An 18,019-nucleotide genomic window follows, 5' to 3' on the forward strand; every position below is an offset into this window, starting at 1 on the left:
TACACCACCCAACTCGCTTTGAGCTGAGATCAAACCGGCGACCTCCCGCATGGGAGTTGGTTGCTCTAACAATGAGGCTAAAGGCCATAGCGTCTATAGCATAGAGCACCTTTTAGAGGTCAGAGGAGTGAGGTTTACCAGCACACCCCTTCACTAGCTGGCCTCCGCTACACTCACCCTCCTAAACCTGACTACCATCCGGGTCACGGCACCATTGTAACGATTAGTATTCGGTTTCCTTTGCGTTGTGTACAGTAATGATCAGATCTGACCCCAAATCATGCCTTGGTTGGATCGCTTTATTCTGGTAAACAGATTAATAACACAGTGATCAGTTCCAGCAGTCGAACTGTGCGAGTGAGTGTCCAAGGACAATGCTGTCTGCCTTCAGCTCCGGCGGCGAGAGCGTCAAAATTCGCTACATTGATCTCGTATTTAAAGGGGCTGTTGCAGCATATCAGTTACATTCCAGCATAAAACATGCTTTCTAGCGTGAATATGTTGCTTATTTCTTATCAAATTCATTTAACAATGGAAGCTCAAGTTGCATGCACTGTGGCTTTGCTCCACTTAATTTCTGAAATATCCTGAAGCAGCAAAACTGTCGCATGAGATTCCCGCTCTTTTAGAGATAAATATATAAAACATTAATGCACATCAGTAACTCGCCAGTAACTTATTTAATGCATATTCCTGTAAGAAAACATTGTAAATCAGGCGACCGCAATAACCAAACCCTTGGGAACAACTGTGGTCGGAACCAAAGTTCACAGGTCTGTGTTCTCTGAACTCTTCTCAAGCGGTGGACTTAACCTGTGTTCTACCAGAAAGACCAGAGAGATTAATATGATATTAATTACATTTATTTGATGAGTATTTTTTGACAAAAGTATCATTTAGCAGAACATAGGATTTCTTTGGCCAAAGCAACATTTGTAGCTTACATCAGAAGCTTTTAGATCCCGCTATGACTGCTGAGGACTAAGGCAGGGGTGAAGCCTACCCCTCTGGACAGGGCCAACCTGGTGATGGTGAGGAGGATGGTGGGTGAACGTCTGTGTCAGTTTCTGCAACCAAATAAATAAATGAATGGACAGCTTATACAGTATATTCCTTGTGTCTCGTGGCTACTGGTTAGAACTTATTGTCATGAGTGACGTGACATTAGGTATTCCTTGTGTATTGTGGCTATTAGTTGGAACTGATTGTAGGACTGGTAGGACTAGCGCTAAAGCTACATTTAAGATTGATATAATGTTTACTGAAGAAACATATTTAATGAACCCCCGAGCTAAAACAGCACAGGAGAAAAACACACAAGCACACTTGTCAACAAAACAACATTTGGATATATTTTAAATGATAAAACAACATGATCCTAGTTTCAGTAATGAAATCTTTGGTTTGTCTAATACGTTATATTGAAATTCAGAAGAAATCACTAATACATGAAACAAATCTCTGCATAAATCAATCAAAGCTTTAAAAAGACGCGGTCTTTATCTGATGCAATCAAACTCAGTCATATCACTCCTGTCCAAAAATTGTACAGATATATCTTTAAAACACTTTAAGGCGATAAAGATAATTGTTTTGCAGTAAATAAAGCAGCAACAGTAAATTTCAACTGTAAAAAAAGTGTGTGTCCAGTTTCTACACGACTGAAAAACCCATCCGTCTCTCCAGAACAGGTTTGAGAGGGGAATACGGGTGTGGAGAATCACAGCCCAGTAGCAGACGTGTGGATGATTCCCAATCCCTGCCAATCTCCAGCCTGCTGCACACACACGGATACTGTCTGTCTGTCCGGCAGGCCCAGTCCACGGCCCTCTTCACCGCCTCCCAGTACATCGGTCTGAATGGAGAAGAGCAGAAAGTCATTGATGCGCAGATACTGGAGTGAGTCACTATGAGGATGTGTGCTGCTACCTGGGCTCCTGGGACTCTTTAAGCCGGAGGAGAGACTCCAGCAGCCGTCCCACCGCCAGCTTCTTCACCCGGATCAGCTGGAGCACCAGCAGAGTCGCCAGCAGCCTCAGAATATCAGCATGAGCCTTCACACCTGACACACAAACATCTGACTGACTCAAGGGTTACACACACAAAACATTCCTGAAAAATAGTACATTTTTGGTGAGCATTTGTACAGTTCAAAATACTGAGTACAGTAAATGTAAGAGCAAAATGCCATCCTTTAAATTTACTTGATGAATCTGAGCCTTTATTTCCAATGAGTCCAAAATGCAGGATTTATTCCGTTTTAACTTGTTTATGTATTATTATCCACATTTAAACTCTGTTTTACTGTTGAGCATTAAAAGTCATCTAAAGTAATTAGATTTAGTCCCTTTATTAATAAATTCATAAATTTTTATCAGAGTAATCATGCAGTTACAGTAAAACTGCTGGTCATATAATTAGAATATTTTCAAAAAGATGATGTATTTCACTCATTTCATTCAAGAAGTGAAACTTGTATAATGTATGCATTCATTTCACACAGACTGATACAATGATGATGATAGTGATATGATTGCTGCAGTAATTCAGTCAAAAGGAGCCCCAACTGTGCATGCTCATACTTTTCATGTTCATACTTTTCAGTTGGCCAGGATTTCGAAAAATCCTTTCTTTGTATTGGTCTTAAGTAATACTCTAATTTTCAGAGATACTGAATTTGGGGTTTTCGTTAGTTGTCCTCAAAATCATCAAAATGAAAAGAAATAAACACTTGAAATATAGACCATTTCAATGTGGCGATGTCATTGGCTCATGAACATTTCCAGCTTGTCAAACTGTTCAATCATAATGTAACGTTAAAACAGCTATCGTTACATTGTTTAGCAATATGTGGACCTTTTGGGATTCTTGGAAGCTAAGAAAATTAAAAATGTAAAACAGGAAATACATTAGGACCATTGCTATTGTTTACATCCCTCAAAATGAGTCTGTTTGGAATAAATGTATACATTATACAAGTTTCACTTCTTGGATGAAATGAGTGAAATAAAATCAACTTTTTGAAGAATTATTTGGCTAATTACATGACCTGCACATCATGTGAAAAGTCTGATCACGTGACACTGATCACTTGACTTATGGTGAAGTAGTTTTTGGGGCTGTGCAATTAATCGAATTTCAATTCTGGCCTCCGACAATTATCGAGATAAACTGATAATTACACCACACTTATCCCACCCACTTCCCAGCAGTCTGCATTTTTTCCTCTGCAAAGCCCCAGTTCACAGGAAAATCAGGAAATATATATAACGTGGCATTTGCAGCAATGCACGTGCTGCGTTTATAGAAGTGTATTCGATTCATTTATGTTTTTAAAAGCGTCAAAGAGAACTTGCTGTTCTGTGCATCCTCACTCAGCCTCAGTGGGGAGAACCTACTTTGAGTGGGCCAGGGAGAGCCAGCTCATTTGCATTTAAAGACACCATTGCAAAAACTTCCTTATGAATCAAATTGATATTTACATCAGGGTGTAATAAACCTGATGGCCATTTTGAGCTGAAACTTCACAAACAGATTCCAAAAGGCTTATTTTCAGTTGATGTCAGTTATATATTAAACTATGTTTTTACATTGTAAGATGCATTCTGACAGTATCATTTATCCAAAGTAATGCAAATTTTAAGTGATAGGCACATCCAGCCTGATCTCACGAGAAAACGTAAGTATTTTACGTTTTGGCAGTTTAGTGGCTAATTCGTACGAATTTGTAGGAGTTCAGTTGTACGAAATTGTACGACTTTAAAAAGGAGGCGTGGCACCTAACCCCACCCCTAAACCCAACCGTCACTGGGTGATGAGCAAATCATATTAAACTGTACGAATTAGATCGTACGAATTCATACGAATTAGCCACTAAATCAAAAAGTTATGAATTGCAGTGAGATTGTGTTGGCACATCAGGTCTGATTACCTATGTGTGAAAAACAGTATCGAATCTCCATAGTAATGCATATTGTCAGTTCCAGGCACGGCTAAGTCTTTTGTCTAACAAATGGCCGGGTGATACAAGACCCTGAAAACAAGTTTTGTCTCTTCTTCAAATTTACAATATCACCCATTCTAAACAGGGTTAACCACATTTTAACAAGGTAGAGAATAATAAAAACCTTAATTTCAAAACTGCATGAGTGGTCTTTACTCGAGTCATCTTTGATTAATATGAAAATGAGTTTAATGAAAATTAGTTTGAAACATTAAAATGAGCCAAACATGCAAAAAAAAGAAGAAAGAAATCAGTAAGGGGGCAAACACTTTCCACACCACTTTACTCAGAATTAAAAAAAAAGAATTAAAAGAATATATATATATATATATATATATATATATATATATATATATATATATATATATATATATATATATAAATAAATATATTTATAAAGAATCTAAATTATAATTACAATTATTTTAGTCAATATTGTAATCACTAATATTTAAACTGATTATGATTGAGATATAATTATATTACAAAAATGTATACATATGTCAATGTCACCAAATTTTTAAAAAGGTAATCTTCTTACCTAAAGATTGGATGCCTTTCTCCTTAAGAAAGACGTTGGCAAAAAAGTCAACATCCAGCTTGAAAAATCTGCTCATCCTGCCAGTGCACTCCCAGTATCCATCCTGTATCCACACACAACCAATATGATCCCAGTCCCAAGCAGTTACACACTGTATATAACCAAGAGCATTAAATCATGTGCAAACACCTCATGCTGAAGTTCAAACAGCTTGTTCCAGGTAACAGTATCAGGTTTTGCCTCCTTTGCTGCTGAGCTGCTGTGAGCAATTATGCTGCACAGGTTTATTGCTCTTTTTGGAGTAGCTTCTTGAGAAACGTAAGAGAGGATAGAAAAGACTCCATATAAACAATAATCACAATGGAAACCTCATCAGTCAGAGTCAACTTACCTGTACCATATGTTTGTCGGAGTTTTTTTTTTTTTTTCAGAACTTGTTGCTGTTGAGGAGACGTTTCCCTCATGAGCACACTGGGACTAGGAATGCGAGCGAGAGAATAACTGGGACTAGAAGGAGAATAACTGGGAGTAAGAGGAAAATAATTGGGACTAGAAGGAGAATAACTGGGAGTAAGAGGAGAATAACTGGGTCTAGAACGAGAATAACTGGGAGTAGAATAACTGGGACTAGAAGGAGAATAACTGGGAGTAGAAGGAGAATAACTAACTGATAAATTAACGGGCAAATGCTCTGCCGCATCTTGAAGTGGAGGGTTGAGACTTTGGAAAGATGGTATGTCCTGAATTTCAACTGCGTCCGAGGTCAGAAACAGGAGTTGAGGAGGAGGAGAGGGCAGCTTCAGAGGAACACTTAGCAGGCATTCGATGCCCTCTAAATTGAGAACATCCAATTTATGGTCACATAAAGCTCCATACATTTCATAATCATCTCCACATTCCATCTGGAGGCATAAAAATGAAGATGAATTGTTTTGAATGTGTTATGTACTGCTAAACGACATGACAAGAGCTGAAATAGACGCTTTCGTTGTTACCAATTCGTCACATCTGATAATCTCCTCTCTGCCTCTCTCCGCTGGAGCGAATGAATCCAGATCATCTTCAGTCCAGCGCATATACGGCAGAATGTCCACATCCTCCTCTGATATGAGTTTAGGAATATCTGTGAATCCAGTGTCAAGCTCATTCAGCTCCTGCAGTGAGTAAATTACATTGAGAATTTATTCAAGTACCTTTCTTCTTGAGTTGCACATTCCAAAATGTTACCATTATTATATTTGTACCTATTTTATGCCAAATAAATATGAGGCACATCTGTGTACATGAACGTCTCCGGTCTTGAATAAAAGTAGTAATGCATGCATTATTTTACTTTGTGGTCTTCCTTTAAATGAAGAAAACAGGAGCTGTTTTTACCTTATTTGGGGGGGGGGGGGTGTCATTGTTCAATAAAGTGTGTGTTTAGCATGTTTAGCAAGCAAAGTAAGTTCAAAAGATACCAAGAGTTAATGAATGAATGCAAGTTGGATTTGGCTCTATGAACTGCTTAAAAGTAATGAAAAGTCTATCATTTACTTTGGTTGCATTTCTCAATGGTAGTGTAAACTCCCTTTTTACTCCACACCAAGGTGTTTTTCTTCAAATCTCTTTAAAAGCTAATGAGCTTCTGCTCACTGCACCCCTCTCTGAGACTGCAGCTGTGTTTTAATCCACCAATCATTATTGAGGAGCATCTTAGATTAAAAGAAAAGTGATGGACATTTCTTTTAAACATGTTGCTTGTTTTAGATGCTATGCTACATGATATTGTTTCAATGCTTTTTGCTCAAATGGTGATTAAAAATAAGCATATAATTAAATGAAAATCTGGAATTGTAATAACCTCCAAATTAAAAAAAAGTTATACAATTTGTGTGCAAATAAAGGCAGTTTTCTCTCACTTTTGTCAAGAAGCAAAGGCAATGGATAATTTGATAGGTGATAGTTTGTCATTTGGTCTTAATGACTAAAGAGTCCCCTTCACTACTCCTAAATTTTCTGAGATTTTGAAAATCTCCAGACTAGGAGCTAGTGTAAATTAGAACTAAAACAATTTGTGTAATCCTCCTAAAATTATAAAATTAACTTTCTAAATTTATGGCTGAAATGCACCTTATTTTTCATGATTTCCTTCTAAATTGATAAGATATAAGCTATTTTAGCTCTAAGATAATTAGTGAATATGTACAAATATCCCATACTTGTAAAAGTAATCATACCCGCTCTTCGATGGCGACAAAGCTTGTGAACTGAGACAAGATGGAGAACTCTTTACTGAGCTCAATGATGAAGGACTTCATCTCTGCTTTCTTCTCCTGATAGGCAATAAAGACAGCAAATTAAGTTTGTTGGTTATATTGAAACAGGAACATGCAGCCAAATATTGTACCTCATGTTCTGCCTCACTGTCGCCTAGAATGCCATCTTCATAGTCTCTGATGATTGCTCTTGCTGTTAACTTGTGAAGGAACTGCAAACACACACAAATCCTCAAAACACTTTAAAAACATTTGATGAGGTTTCAGATTATATGAATTATTTCAGATGTTCACTTACAGTTCCCTTCGTCTTCTGTAGTTCTGTGATGGAAACCATTGTTTCGATCTCCTGCCCACTCAAATCACCAAACAATGTGGCCTTAAAGAATAATTATAACACAATTATAAACTGCTAAAGTGTTCATTAACTCTTCAATTTCTTCACATTTTGCAATACATTCATTATTTTACTCAATTCCACAAAAATTCATCAAAATGTCAACGTGAAAGAAGTTTGTTTGAAATCACATGTAAATATGTTTTCACAGCTGTTGCGCAATACTTTGTTGAGGCCACTTTGGCACCAATTACAGCCTCGGGTCTTTTTATAGTAAGTATGATGCAACGAGTTTGCTACACCTATTTTTGGCGGTTTCTCCCATTCCTCCTTGCAGTTCCTCTCAAGCTTCATGATTGGTGCACAACCATTTTCATTTACCTCCAGAGATGCTTAACTGGGTATAAGTCTGGGCTCTGGCTAGACTTATACCCCTATACCACTCAAAGACAGAGTTTCCCGTAGCCACTCCTTCGTTTTCAAGGTCATTGTTCATTTTCAAGGTCATTGTCCAGTTGAAACTGTTGCCCCATTCTGAGGCCCAGAGCTCTCTCGAGCAGGTTTTCACCAATGATGTCTCTGTACATTGCTACATTCATCTTTCCAACAATTAAGGTCTTCAAGGGTCTGTCACTGAAAAACGTCCTCACAGCATGATGCAACACCCACCATGCTGCACTGTAGGGATGGCATTGGACAGGGGTTGAGCGGTGCCAGCCTTTTTAATGACAGTATGTTCTGATAGTCCTTAAGCCTTTTGGGCAACTCCAGGCTGATTGGTGGAGTGCAGCAGAAATAGTTATTCCTTCTGGAATTTTCTGCTCTCTCTACACTGAAAAACACTGAAGCTCTTTCAGAGTGACCATCGCTCAATTTGGCCACTCTAGGAAGATGGAAATTGGAGGCCACTTTGCTCATTGGGACCTTCAATGCAGCAGAAATTTTTCAGTACCCTTCCACCAAATCTGTGCCTTGATCCAATCCAGTCTCTGAGGTCTACACATAATTTGTTTGTCTTTCTGGCTTGGTTTGTGCTCTGACATGCACTGTTAACGCTGGGACCCTTTATAGACAAGTGTGTGCCTTTCTAAATCATGTCCATTTAACTAAATTTACAACAGGTGGTCTTCTGTGGCTGTAGAAACATTTTAAGCATGATCAGTGGAAGCAGGATTCACCTTAGCTCAGTTTTGATTGTCATGGCTGTGAATGGGGTGCATCTCAAGCAGCTTCCTTGAGCAGTAGTCACTGCACTGATCAGGGTGTCTGCAATTTTAAAGGCTGTCTCAATCGAAATAAATTCTTCCAGTGCATTGATACGTTTGTGCTCCGGAAAAACCCACAATGCACAGTGAAAATCTGAGTGAATCGATGAGCCCTTAACGCTTAGAAGTTTGAAACATGAATCACGTGAACCAATTCATCAAACAACAACAAATGAGTGAGGTTTTTCCTATAAAAAAAACAACAACTGTTATTTACTTATATTTAACATGAATTAAGATAGCTAGAAAGGTTAAGAACTATCTAGCATACATTTATAATTGGTTGAAATGTTGCTGGTATAAGAAACCCTCAAGTTATTTAGCTATAATTTACTTTTGGTTTTTATGTACTGAGCTCATCACTGTCCTTACCAGTGCCTGAATTCATGTACATAACCCACTGATCCATGGCCTAGGGTCATAGGGAGTTGATTGAGACACACTCTACATGTGATTTCCAAATATTTCAAGTAAATTTCTTTCACGTTGTCCTTATAGGATTTTGTTTGTAGAATTTTGAGGAAAATAATAAAATTAATCCATTTAGGAATAACTATACATAATGATGCTTATATACTGTAAAAAATGCAGGGTTCCACACAATTGATTCATGTTGTCCCAACACAAATTGATTAAGTTAACTTAACACTTTTAACAAATTTATGTGGATTGAACACAAAAATTAAGTCCCAATGAAATCTCAAGAATTGTGTTGTTTCAGCTCATTTTAAATAAGTAGTTTGAACGCGCAAAAAAATTTGGTAACACTTTATAATAACTACGCACTATGAATCATTTATTAAGCATTAGCATCTAGTGAATTCATTATTTGTTAAGCATTAACTTTACATTAATAAACATTAGTAAGCAGTTTATAACTGCAGCTACAAATGCTCTATTCTTGACTTATAAGCACCTATATAATGTGCTTAATAATTGTATTTTCATACTTAGTTAATGATTTATTTTTCATTACTAAATTAAGTATTGTATTATTTACAAAGCAGTTGTATTTAAGAGTAGTTGAGGGTTTTTAGTATCATTCAGAATGAGTTAGTAAATGATTAATAAACTATTTATATATCTTATTATTCAGGCATATACTAATAGTTAACTAATATATTTATAATTGCTTTATTAACTCATCTTCACGCAATTTTGTGACCTAATCTAAAGTGAGGACTATTTATGTTTCATAAATCCCTTATGAATGACAATTAAAGGCTCAGTATAAAATGAACAATAATCTTTGCAATCTTTTCTAAAAAATAAAATGACTGTAAAGTTTAAACATTGCCAAATAACAGAAGTGTCAAAATACGACATAAAACTGGATAAAACAACAACAACAAAATAATAATTTAACAATATAATAAGATGCAATGTTTAAACTCTACAGTTATTTTATTTTAGATAAGGTTGCAAAGATTTATAAAGGGATTTATAAAGCATAAATAGTCCTCACTTTAGATCGGATCACAAAACTCGATGAAGTTGAGTTAATAAAGCATTTATTAACATACATAGTAACCCTTAACATATGCCTGAATAATAAGACATATAAACATTGGTTTCAATAGTTTATTAATCATTTACTAACTCATTCTGAATGATCCTAAAAACCCTCAACTACTTTTAAATACAAATGGTTTGTAAATAGTGCAATACTTAGTTTAGTAATGAAAAATAAATCATTAACAAAGTATGAAAATACAATTATTAAGCACATTATAAATATGTTTGTAAGTCAAGAATACAGCATTTGTAGCTGCAGTTATAAACTGCTTACTAACGCTTATTAATGTAGAGTTAATGCTTAACAGATAATGAATTCACTATTTGCTAATGCTTAATAAATTATTTATAGTGTGTAGTTATTATAAAGTGTTACCAAAAATTTATATTCTTTTAAGTGGGGAACTAAAAGCATATAGTTTGAATAAAAATGAAGGCATACTTTGCACACTGCTTGTTATTAAATTAACATTAATAAGTAGTTGAATTAATAATTTTCATTCATGATATGCACTATACTTTACTACACTATATACACATACTATAGTTACAGTTATAGATGTACTGTACAGACCTAATGAATACTTTTCTGTGATTATGCAGATTGCTGACTCAGACTTTTGAACCAGTTCACTGAAATTCTGATATGATTAATGTAAAATACACAAATACTAAATACTAAAATGTTGCAGTGATAGCCAAATATGTGCAAATATAGTGTTATTATTCATTAGTATCTACAGAACAATAGGTATCAGCAGCATCACCTGAGTGCAGTGCGGCACAAAGCCGTATATGAGAGTGTGCCAGTCGTTGAAGAGGGCATGAAGCTGTGAGGGAGCTTGAACAGGCGGAGGCGCTCTGGGATTAAACTGCTGCCACTTCACTGCCACTGATTTGCAGCCTGGAGATTCCATACGCTGAACCTGAGCGCGCACCTGAAACCACCAGCAAATCTGTTCAGCTCCAGCCTCAGAAACAATGAAGAGATAAAGTTAACAAAAACAACAGCATAAATCACCTTTTCTGCCCAAGTGTGTTTCATCTTTATGTCAAAAAACTCATATGTTCCTCCACCTGCCTGAGCCAAAGCTCTGAGCATATGACGATTAGCGGTCAAGCTAGACAAAGACAAACACAAGCAAACTCTAGCTTCAGGAACTCAGTGTCAGAGGAAGAGAAACACTAAGAGATTCGTTTAAAGGCAGACCTGAGTCCACAGGTGAAGAGGCGCGTGTGGCAGGAGTTTTCTCTGACCAGCTGTAAGGTCACAGGCTGGTTCTGAACGTGTCCATCAGACAGCAGCAGGACGTTCCTCATGCCCCGGCAGGGTGGCAGCAGGCTCAGGCTCCGGAGAGGACGCCACAGATCAGTGCTGCCACCAGCGCCGCTACACGACTGAAGACAGGACAAATACACTAATACACACAATCACAGTCAACTCTGACTCTCATTAAACTTTACTCACCATAATAAACTTCCTGGCGGCTTCAGACGCCTCATTTAAGGGCACCGGTGCAGGAAAAGCTTCCTTGTAATCTGTTCAAACACACACATTAGAATTGTTAACTGGGATATACTGTCATGCACACACGATCTCTCAGATAAATCACAGATTAATAATGAACTGAAAATGTTGACATGATGATCAGTGAGAGAATATCAGATGCTTTCAGTGAGCACTAACCAGTGCTGAAAGAGATGATGTTGATCTTCAGTGAGCGGTCCAGAGATTTGAGCACTTGAAGGGCAATCCTGCGGGCGTTCAGCATGGCTTCTCCCTGCATAGACCTGGAGGAGTCCAGCAGAATGACCACATCGCTCACACTGGACGATCCTCCAGAAAGAGACAAACCGCTTGACTTGAAGTCTGGATAAAACACCAGCATGCAGGCCTGCAGGGATCAGAAGGATGCAATTTATACTTATACATTACTTATATCTTACATTACATACTTATACTCATATTTTGATTAGATTGCTTCATGATCTTCAGCAAGATTGGGTGAAGATACAGACAACCATGACAGATGTGACTGATCATTTCTTCACCTGACTGTCTTTATCTGGATGGTTCTCGACCCACATCCTGGGCATGTGGATATTAGAAAGACTGAAGGACACCTGTAACCCGTCAGGTCCAAGAGTCTGTCCTGGTAACGTGCTGATCACTGCCTTACAGTCTGTCATCTGAACAGGGAAGACATTAGTACTGTTCATAATGTTCATACCTGAATCTGCTACTTTATTTCAGTGAAAATTGAACAACGTTAATAACCTTGGTTTTGATGCGGTGTGAACAGTTTAAGTTGATGATCTCATAAGGCATTTCAATGGACATAGACAGAGAAAACTCCCTGAAGAATAAACAAAACATTAAAGAAACATCATGTGGTTTGTGACATTAAATATTTCACTTTTCTCTTGTTTCTTCACAGCAGTTTAATCTTCAGTGAACTTCCAGCATTTGAGACTCTCACCCCTTTGGCTCCGACAGGCCAATCTTTTCAACAGTTGTCTGAAATACAACACAACTCTCAGTCAGAACACTGAAATGAACAGCGGGCAAAACATGTTTTCAATGACAACAGCGAAAGACCAACCTGAGTTGTCTGGTTAAGGGCGGCGCTCTCTTGCCATGGTGCCACGCTGCCAGACAGTGAGAAGACTATAGAGCCCGATCTCACCACCAGCTCAGTGATGAACGTCACCTTGATCAAAACTGAGGCTCCAGGAGGAAGATTCCCCACGCTGATAGTAAACACATCCTGATCACATAAACACATGACCTTAGACAAATATTCCTGTTCATTTCAGCCACACAGCAGTTATTATTATGATTAGCTCATCTGTAGGAAATGATGTTCAGGAGCTCACAGGTGCATCCTGGTCCATCAGGTAGGCTCCATGACCTTTCTCTATAGCTTGCTTGTACTCCTTACGGGCCTGCTCTTTTTCCTTTACCTACAGGACAAAGAAACATGTAAAATGAACAGAAAATAGCTTTAAATATCAGAGGCTGAACATGACAAGCTGTAAATGATTTGCACCTTTCCAATGACGTGTTTTCCATTGATGAAGGCTTCAAATCCACACACTGCTGCCGTCTCCTCCAGTGGAAAGACAAACTTTGCTTCAATGGGAACAGCACTTTGGTTTGTGTAGGTCTGAAAAATGATGACCTGGTGACAGAGCAGAGAAAGAGGCTCACAGTTAAAGTTTTAAGTTACGACCAAAAGGTTTGGCTACAGGATTTTGAGGTCATTTGGTTTGGAGGAGCCACAGCTTGTCTACAGTATAACATGACATGACTTTATCTCCTATGTAGATGCATATTAAAATATAAAGCAATTATCATACAGCATTATAAGAGTGTAGTTTGAACTGGTCAATATACTGTACATCACTGCACTACACGCGGGATAATATAACGGCATTTGATCTCTGCTGAAATTTTGTCCACTTCAGTGATTAGAAAAACAAGTGTAAAAATGTTTTTCAAATGTTATTGTTGCCATCTAGAATCTGCATTTTCTTTTACTTCTTCTGCCATGACTGTAGTAACACCTGACACAGAAGATCCATCAGTTTGCACTTCACATTGACAGCCTGTAAAGGAAGTTTCTGACCACTGCTGTCCAGCAAACCTGCATTCATCTCCTCCAGAGGATTCTTAGTGGACTTAAAACCCTCACTGTCATCACTGGACACTAAAGTCACACAAATGAACACAAAACACTGATGAACTCTACAGCACAAATCACAGCATATCCTCCAGTATTCACTGCATACTTACAGACGTCAGTCGGTGCGTCTGAGAGCTCCACAAAGGTACTGATTTGAGGCTGGAAGTCTTTTAACTCGTCCTCCTCCAGAGTGAACTGCACCACATACTTCAGTCTGATCTGCTCTGTGTTAAACACCACAAACTCATCGTCCTGTCCAATATAAGTCAAAACACAAACCCAAAGGTCACATTAGATCCCCAAAACACCAGCAGAGTGTTAAGTATACAGAAGATGACTAAGGAAAGCACCTCAAACTCAGAGAATCTGATGTGTGAGCGGCAGACTCCATGTATGCTGTGGAAGCCGTCAGGAGCACAAGTCAAACTGGTGTCTTTCTTCAGCAGGTCTTTGCACCGACCCAACGCCACTTCACACACCAACAGCAGCCGAGAGCCGTCAGTTACACTGGGCTTGGAGTATTTCACACTGGTCCTTTAACAATAGAAGAATTTTAATGACTGGATACATCTGCACTTGTTAAGTGTTAAATTAAAAGAATGAGAAATGCACAAGGCCACTGACTTTAGAGAGTCACTGAAGTAGATTCCTCCTCCAAGATTCCCGATATCCGTCCGCTCAATTCCATGCAGTTTCACTCCAACCATGGGCAGCAGCAGACCTCTACACAGAACATGTAATAAAAACTTATAATATTTAATTACATCAGCTTATTAACAAATCAAATGTATCACAAATAACAGTTTAACATTTGCTTAAAGAGTCATAAAAATACAGATAAAGACACTAAAGGCCACATTTACTAAATATGGCAAATCTTATAAAAATACAGAAAGTTTAGCAGGAATACACGAATGAAAGAACACAGCAGCTCATTTCAATAATGACCAACATGTTGATTCCCAACAAAGACGCACACTTTAGGTCACAAATAAGCAAAGAACGTCTCTCTATCAAAGCAGTCTGATGATGATCCATATTTAGTCTCATATTTTCCATATTTCCTTCCACATTGAGAATAAGGTGGATTTGCTCTTACCGTGACAGTATTCCAACCAAACTACTGGGACTAGTGGAGTGGAGGAGGGGTTTAATGTTGCCTAACTCCTCCCTAAACATCTGAAGCTCCACCCCTCTGCTGACACGCAGAATCTGCTGAATCTGAACAGGCCTGTTGTGGAAACAATTATAACATTTTCATTGAATGGGCTGTTTCCCTTGTTGTTGTGAGCTGTTCATAAATGTATAAAATCCAAGAAATCTCAAAGAGTAATGTCTCAAACCCAAAGAAAATACTTTTTATAAATAATTTAACTAAAACTCCTCAATCAAACATGCTCCCACAAATCTACATCAGTTTGTCAAAAAACTTTGCAAAAAAATACGCAAAGAAACAAATACATTTTATTACACCAAATACAAATTAATGATCTGTTTAGCAATGTCAAATCACCTCTTTAAACACCAAAAAGTATTCAAATATCCAACATGATTGAACATCATCATCACAGTCCAGTTTACCTGTCCTGAAGCAGTTTAGAAACTGCATGAAACTCAGGGTTTTCTGGAGGAACAAAGTCAATGCTGCACCTCAGAGCTCGATACTTTCCCAGAGACGATGGTGACGGGTTTCCCAGAGTGGCTTCACTCACATTCACAATATCTCTGATCAGCTGAAGACCACAGGAAAATGTCAACAACAGCCTCGTGATGAAATACCCCAGTAAATGACATTATTGTCATGAGCAGTATATTGTAAGACCAAAGTCTTAATGGTCCTGATGTAGAATAACAAATGTAATACTATGTTAGTTTACACATTACCTGACAAAGGTCTAGTTTCTGAGACACAAGCTTGTGTTTGGACGGAGGGTCGATCATTCTGAGGGGCAGGAGTGTGTTGACCTCCTCTAGCAGGGCTTTGGCTTCATCCTCGTTCTGAGCCTTTTGTGCCTGCAGTAACAATCCTTCCACCCTGCTCACCTGCAACAACACAGAGACCTTAAACACACTGTAGTAAACAAACCTAATATTCACTGTGTGTGCGTTTATAAGCTCATGCTCACATCATTGAGACTGATTCTGGACACGGGGACTGTCAGGATGTTATTAAGAGAACCGAGAGCTTCAGTCCAAATCAGCTCCATGAAGACACCAACTTCCTTTGATAATGTGCTGCAGTTCAGCCTTTCCTCCAGCAGAAGCTGCCAATCAATCAGTCACACACACACATATTTCACACATATTAGACACATTTAATACAGAAATCACACACATTAAAATAGATGTTTGTGTTTACCTGCTGCAGGCTGTAAGATGCCAAGCGCTCAACCTCAGCAGGAAGTGTGTGTGTCTTTGTGAATCCCTGAGTCTCCATGTCCTTCATCAGCATCAGATAAGCTTCCACAGCATCTTCAGACGTCTCACAGAAAACAAGCTTGTCCTGGACCACTGCAGTCTATAGTGAGAGAGAGTCCATCAGCACAAGAGTACAAGATTCAGTTCCTACAGTACAATCAGACTGAAATAGGAACTCTTTACAATAACAAACAACTTTCAAGACCAAACCTCAGCTTCACACAACACTGAACACAGCACACGATACTGCTGGCCTGCTCGTCCATTGACACTCTGCAGCTCCAAAACAGACAAAGTCTTGGGTTTGACCTGCAACATAATCAATGATTGTGACTGCTCTGAGAAAGCTATCGCTTCAGGAATGCCTTTATTTGACTTTTAATTTTATTTTGTCCACTGTTGATGTTTCTGCACTATGAATGTTCTCACCCTCTTAAAAACTGAATACTTGGCCACATGAAAATATGAGGGAAATTCAGGCAGGTCACTGTCACCTTCTTTGTACACTCTAGTGGGTAAATGAAAAGACGTATTCAGATAAACTTTCATAACTAAAGCGACAGAATCAAATTTAAAACAACTGGAAAAATAAACGTTTGACTAATACTCAGGAACTGAGATTGACATGAAAACAAGAGCAAACCTGAAACTTCCACCCTTCTTAGGGATCTTAACGTCAGTTTGGTCTTCAGAATGACCTTTGAACTTCTGTAATTCTAGGGTCTGAGTAGACACTAAAACCCCTTAATGAAGAAAAACATTATTTTTACAGAGTCACAAAATACACACAAGATCAACATAAACACAACAAAACACTTCCACAAATAAAACCAGAGGAAAATGAATTTCTGTTTGACTCTTGAAATCGTTTGACCTTCTATGACTTAAACACAAATGGTTGACAATGCTAAACTGTAAATGTAAATGTTTATGAATTTTTACCGGGACAAGGGAGGGATTTAGAGCCAGGATATGACAGCTGTGTGGCCAAATTATGCTCCCTCAAAGGCAGAAGATGTCCTTCATCCAGACAGCTCCACACATACTGCGTCCCAACCACCGGGATCAGGAGCTTCTGGATGCTGCGCTGCCGGTTGCTGCTCAGGTCATTCACACTGCTGGTGACCACAAAAGAGCACTAGAGAAAATAAAACAAGTCAGCAGACACATGACAGCTGGACAGTTACTAAGTACACAAGAGTCAGGAAGTATATTCAATGATTTTATTGCTTTTAAAAGGATTAGTAGTACAACTTCTGTATTCTTGTTTTAGGAGCTCAGAGGACCCTGCTGAAAAAACTGCTTTAAACAAGCCCAGGCCAAACATCAAATGTCTAATTTGAAATAGCTGCTCTATATCTCTATGATTATTAGCTCTGTGTAACTGCTCTATTGATTATTAGAAGAAATAAAATAATTAATCATAGAACATGAGAAAATGAACCTCTTTGGTGATGATATAGGAGATGTTTCCTCCATTCTCCAGAAGAGCTGATTTCAGCTTCTGCTTCTCTTTAAAGGGCACATTCTTCACATCAAACACCACAGTACAGTTTCCAAACACTGTCATGATGCTGTCAGAGTCTGAATATGAAGAGAAAAGTCAGAAGACAAGAAAAAACTACAGTAAATAACGTTGAATATTGTAACTATTACAGTTAATGCTCTATATTTATCAATATAATCCCAGTAAACACCTGGACATTTTACTTTTTCAATATTCACTCAAAAGTCAGGCTTTATGCACTCCTGTTAAATTAACTTTGTAATGTAATGTGTTACACAAATAAATAATCTGACTCTGGCATTAATAACACCTGATATTGTTATCAGTATAGCAGAAAGAACACCTTACCGTGAAAAAAAACAGGTAGAAATCTTAAGATATATTGTAGCTGGTGTGTGAAGTTCGGTAAAGGACGAGCTTCCTGACTCATATACAGTAAAGACACGCCCCCATCCCTGCCTGAAATAAACACGAGACGAGCTTCACCCA

The 18,019-nt window shown here is 38.2% G+C and overlaps 1 protein-coding gene across 1 annotated transcript; it reads right to left on the reverse strand.

The window, feature by feature from the left end:
* Nucleotides 1–861: 861 nt before the first annotated feature.
* LOC130234842 (protein mono-ADP-ribosyltransferase PARP4-like) lies at nt 862–17,602 on the reverse strand. Its single transcript, XM_056465161.1, has 34 exons — nt 17,468–17,602; nt 16,966–17,161; nt 16,667–16,766; nt 16,453–16,531; nt 16,234–16,332; nt 15,965–16,123; nt 15,732–15,869; nt 15,490–15,648; nt 15,187–15,338; nt 14,705–14,836; nt 14,230–14,328; nt 13,956–14,139; nt 13,716–13,857; nt 13,487–13,629; nt 12,970–13,101; nt 12,797–12,883; nt 12,523–12,687; nt 12,400–12,437; nt 12,198–12,276; nt 11,972–12,109; nt 11,607–11,814; nt 11,388–11,458; nt 11,130–11,317; nt 10,941–11,040; nt 10,687–10,857; nt 7,101–7,181; nt 6,934–7,014; nt 6,764–6,859; nt 5,540–5,698; nt 4,936–5,446; nt 4,734–4,852; nt 4,545–4,647; nt 1,930–2,062; nt 862–1,855 (listed from the first exon to the last, which is right to left on the reverse strand). Exons 1-34 carry the CDS (start codon nt 17,591–17,593, stop codon nt 1,654–1,656), a joined length of 4,770 nt encoding a protein of 1,589 aa, XP_056321136.1. The 5' UTR covers nt 17,594–17,602; the 3' UTR covers nt 862–1,653.
* Nucleotides 17,603–18,019: the final 417 nt, after the last annotated feature.

The sequence above is a fragment of the Danio aesculapii genome, chromosome 9, assembly GCF_903798145.1.
Source record: "Danio aesculapii chromosome 9, fDanAes4.1, whole genome shotgun sequence".
Lineage (NCBI taxonomy): Eukaryota > Metazoa > Chordata > Actinopteri > Cypriniformes > Danionidae > Danio > Danio aesculapii.

Excerpts from the sequence above, each read along its gene's own strand:
- LOC130234842 (XM_056465161.1), bottom strand. The coding sequence starts at position 17,593 with ATGACAGTGTTTGGAAACTGTACTGTGGTGTTTGATGTGAAGAATGTG. Across the intron at positions 16,333-16,452 it reads AGTATTCAGTTTTTAAGAGG|GTCAAACCCAAGACTTTGTC; the intron begins GTGAGAACATTC and ends ATTATGTTGCAG. Across the intron at positions 12,884-12,969 it reads GAAAACACGTCATTGGAAAG|GTAAAGGAAAAAGAGCAGGC; the intron begins GTGCAAATCATT and ends TTTGTCCTGTAG.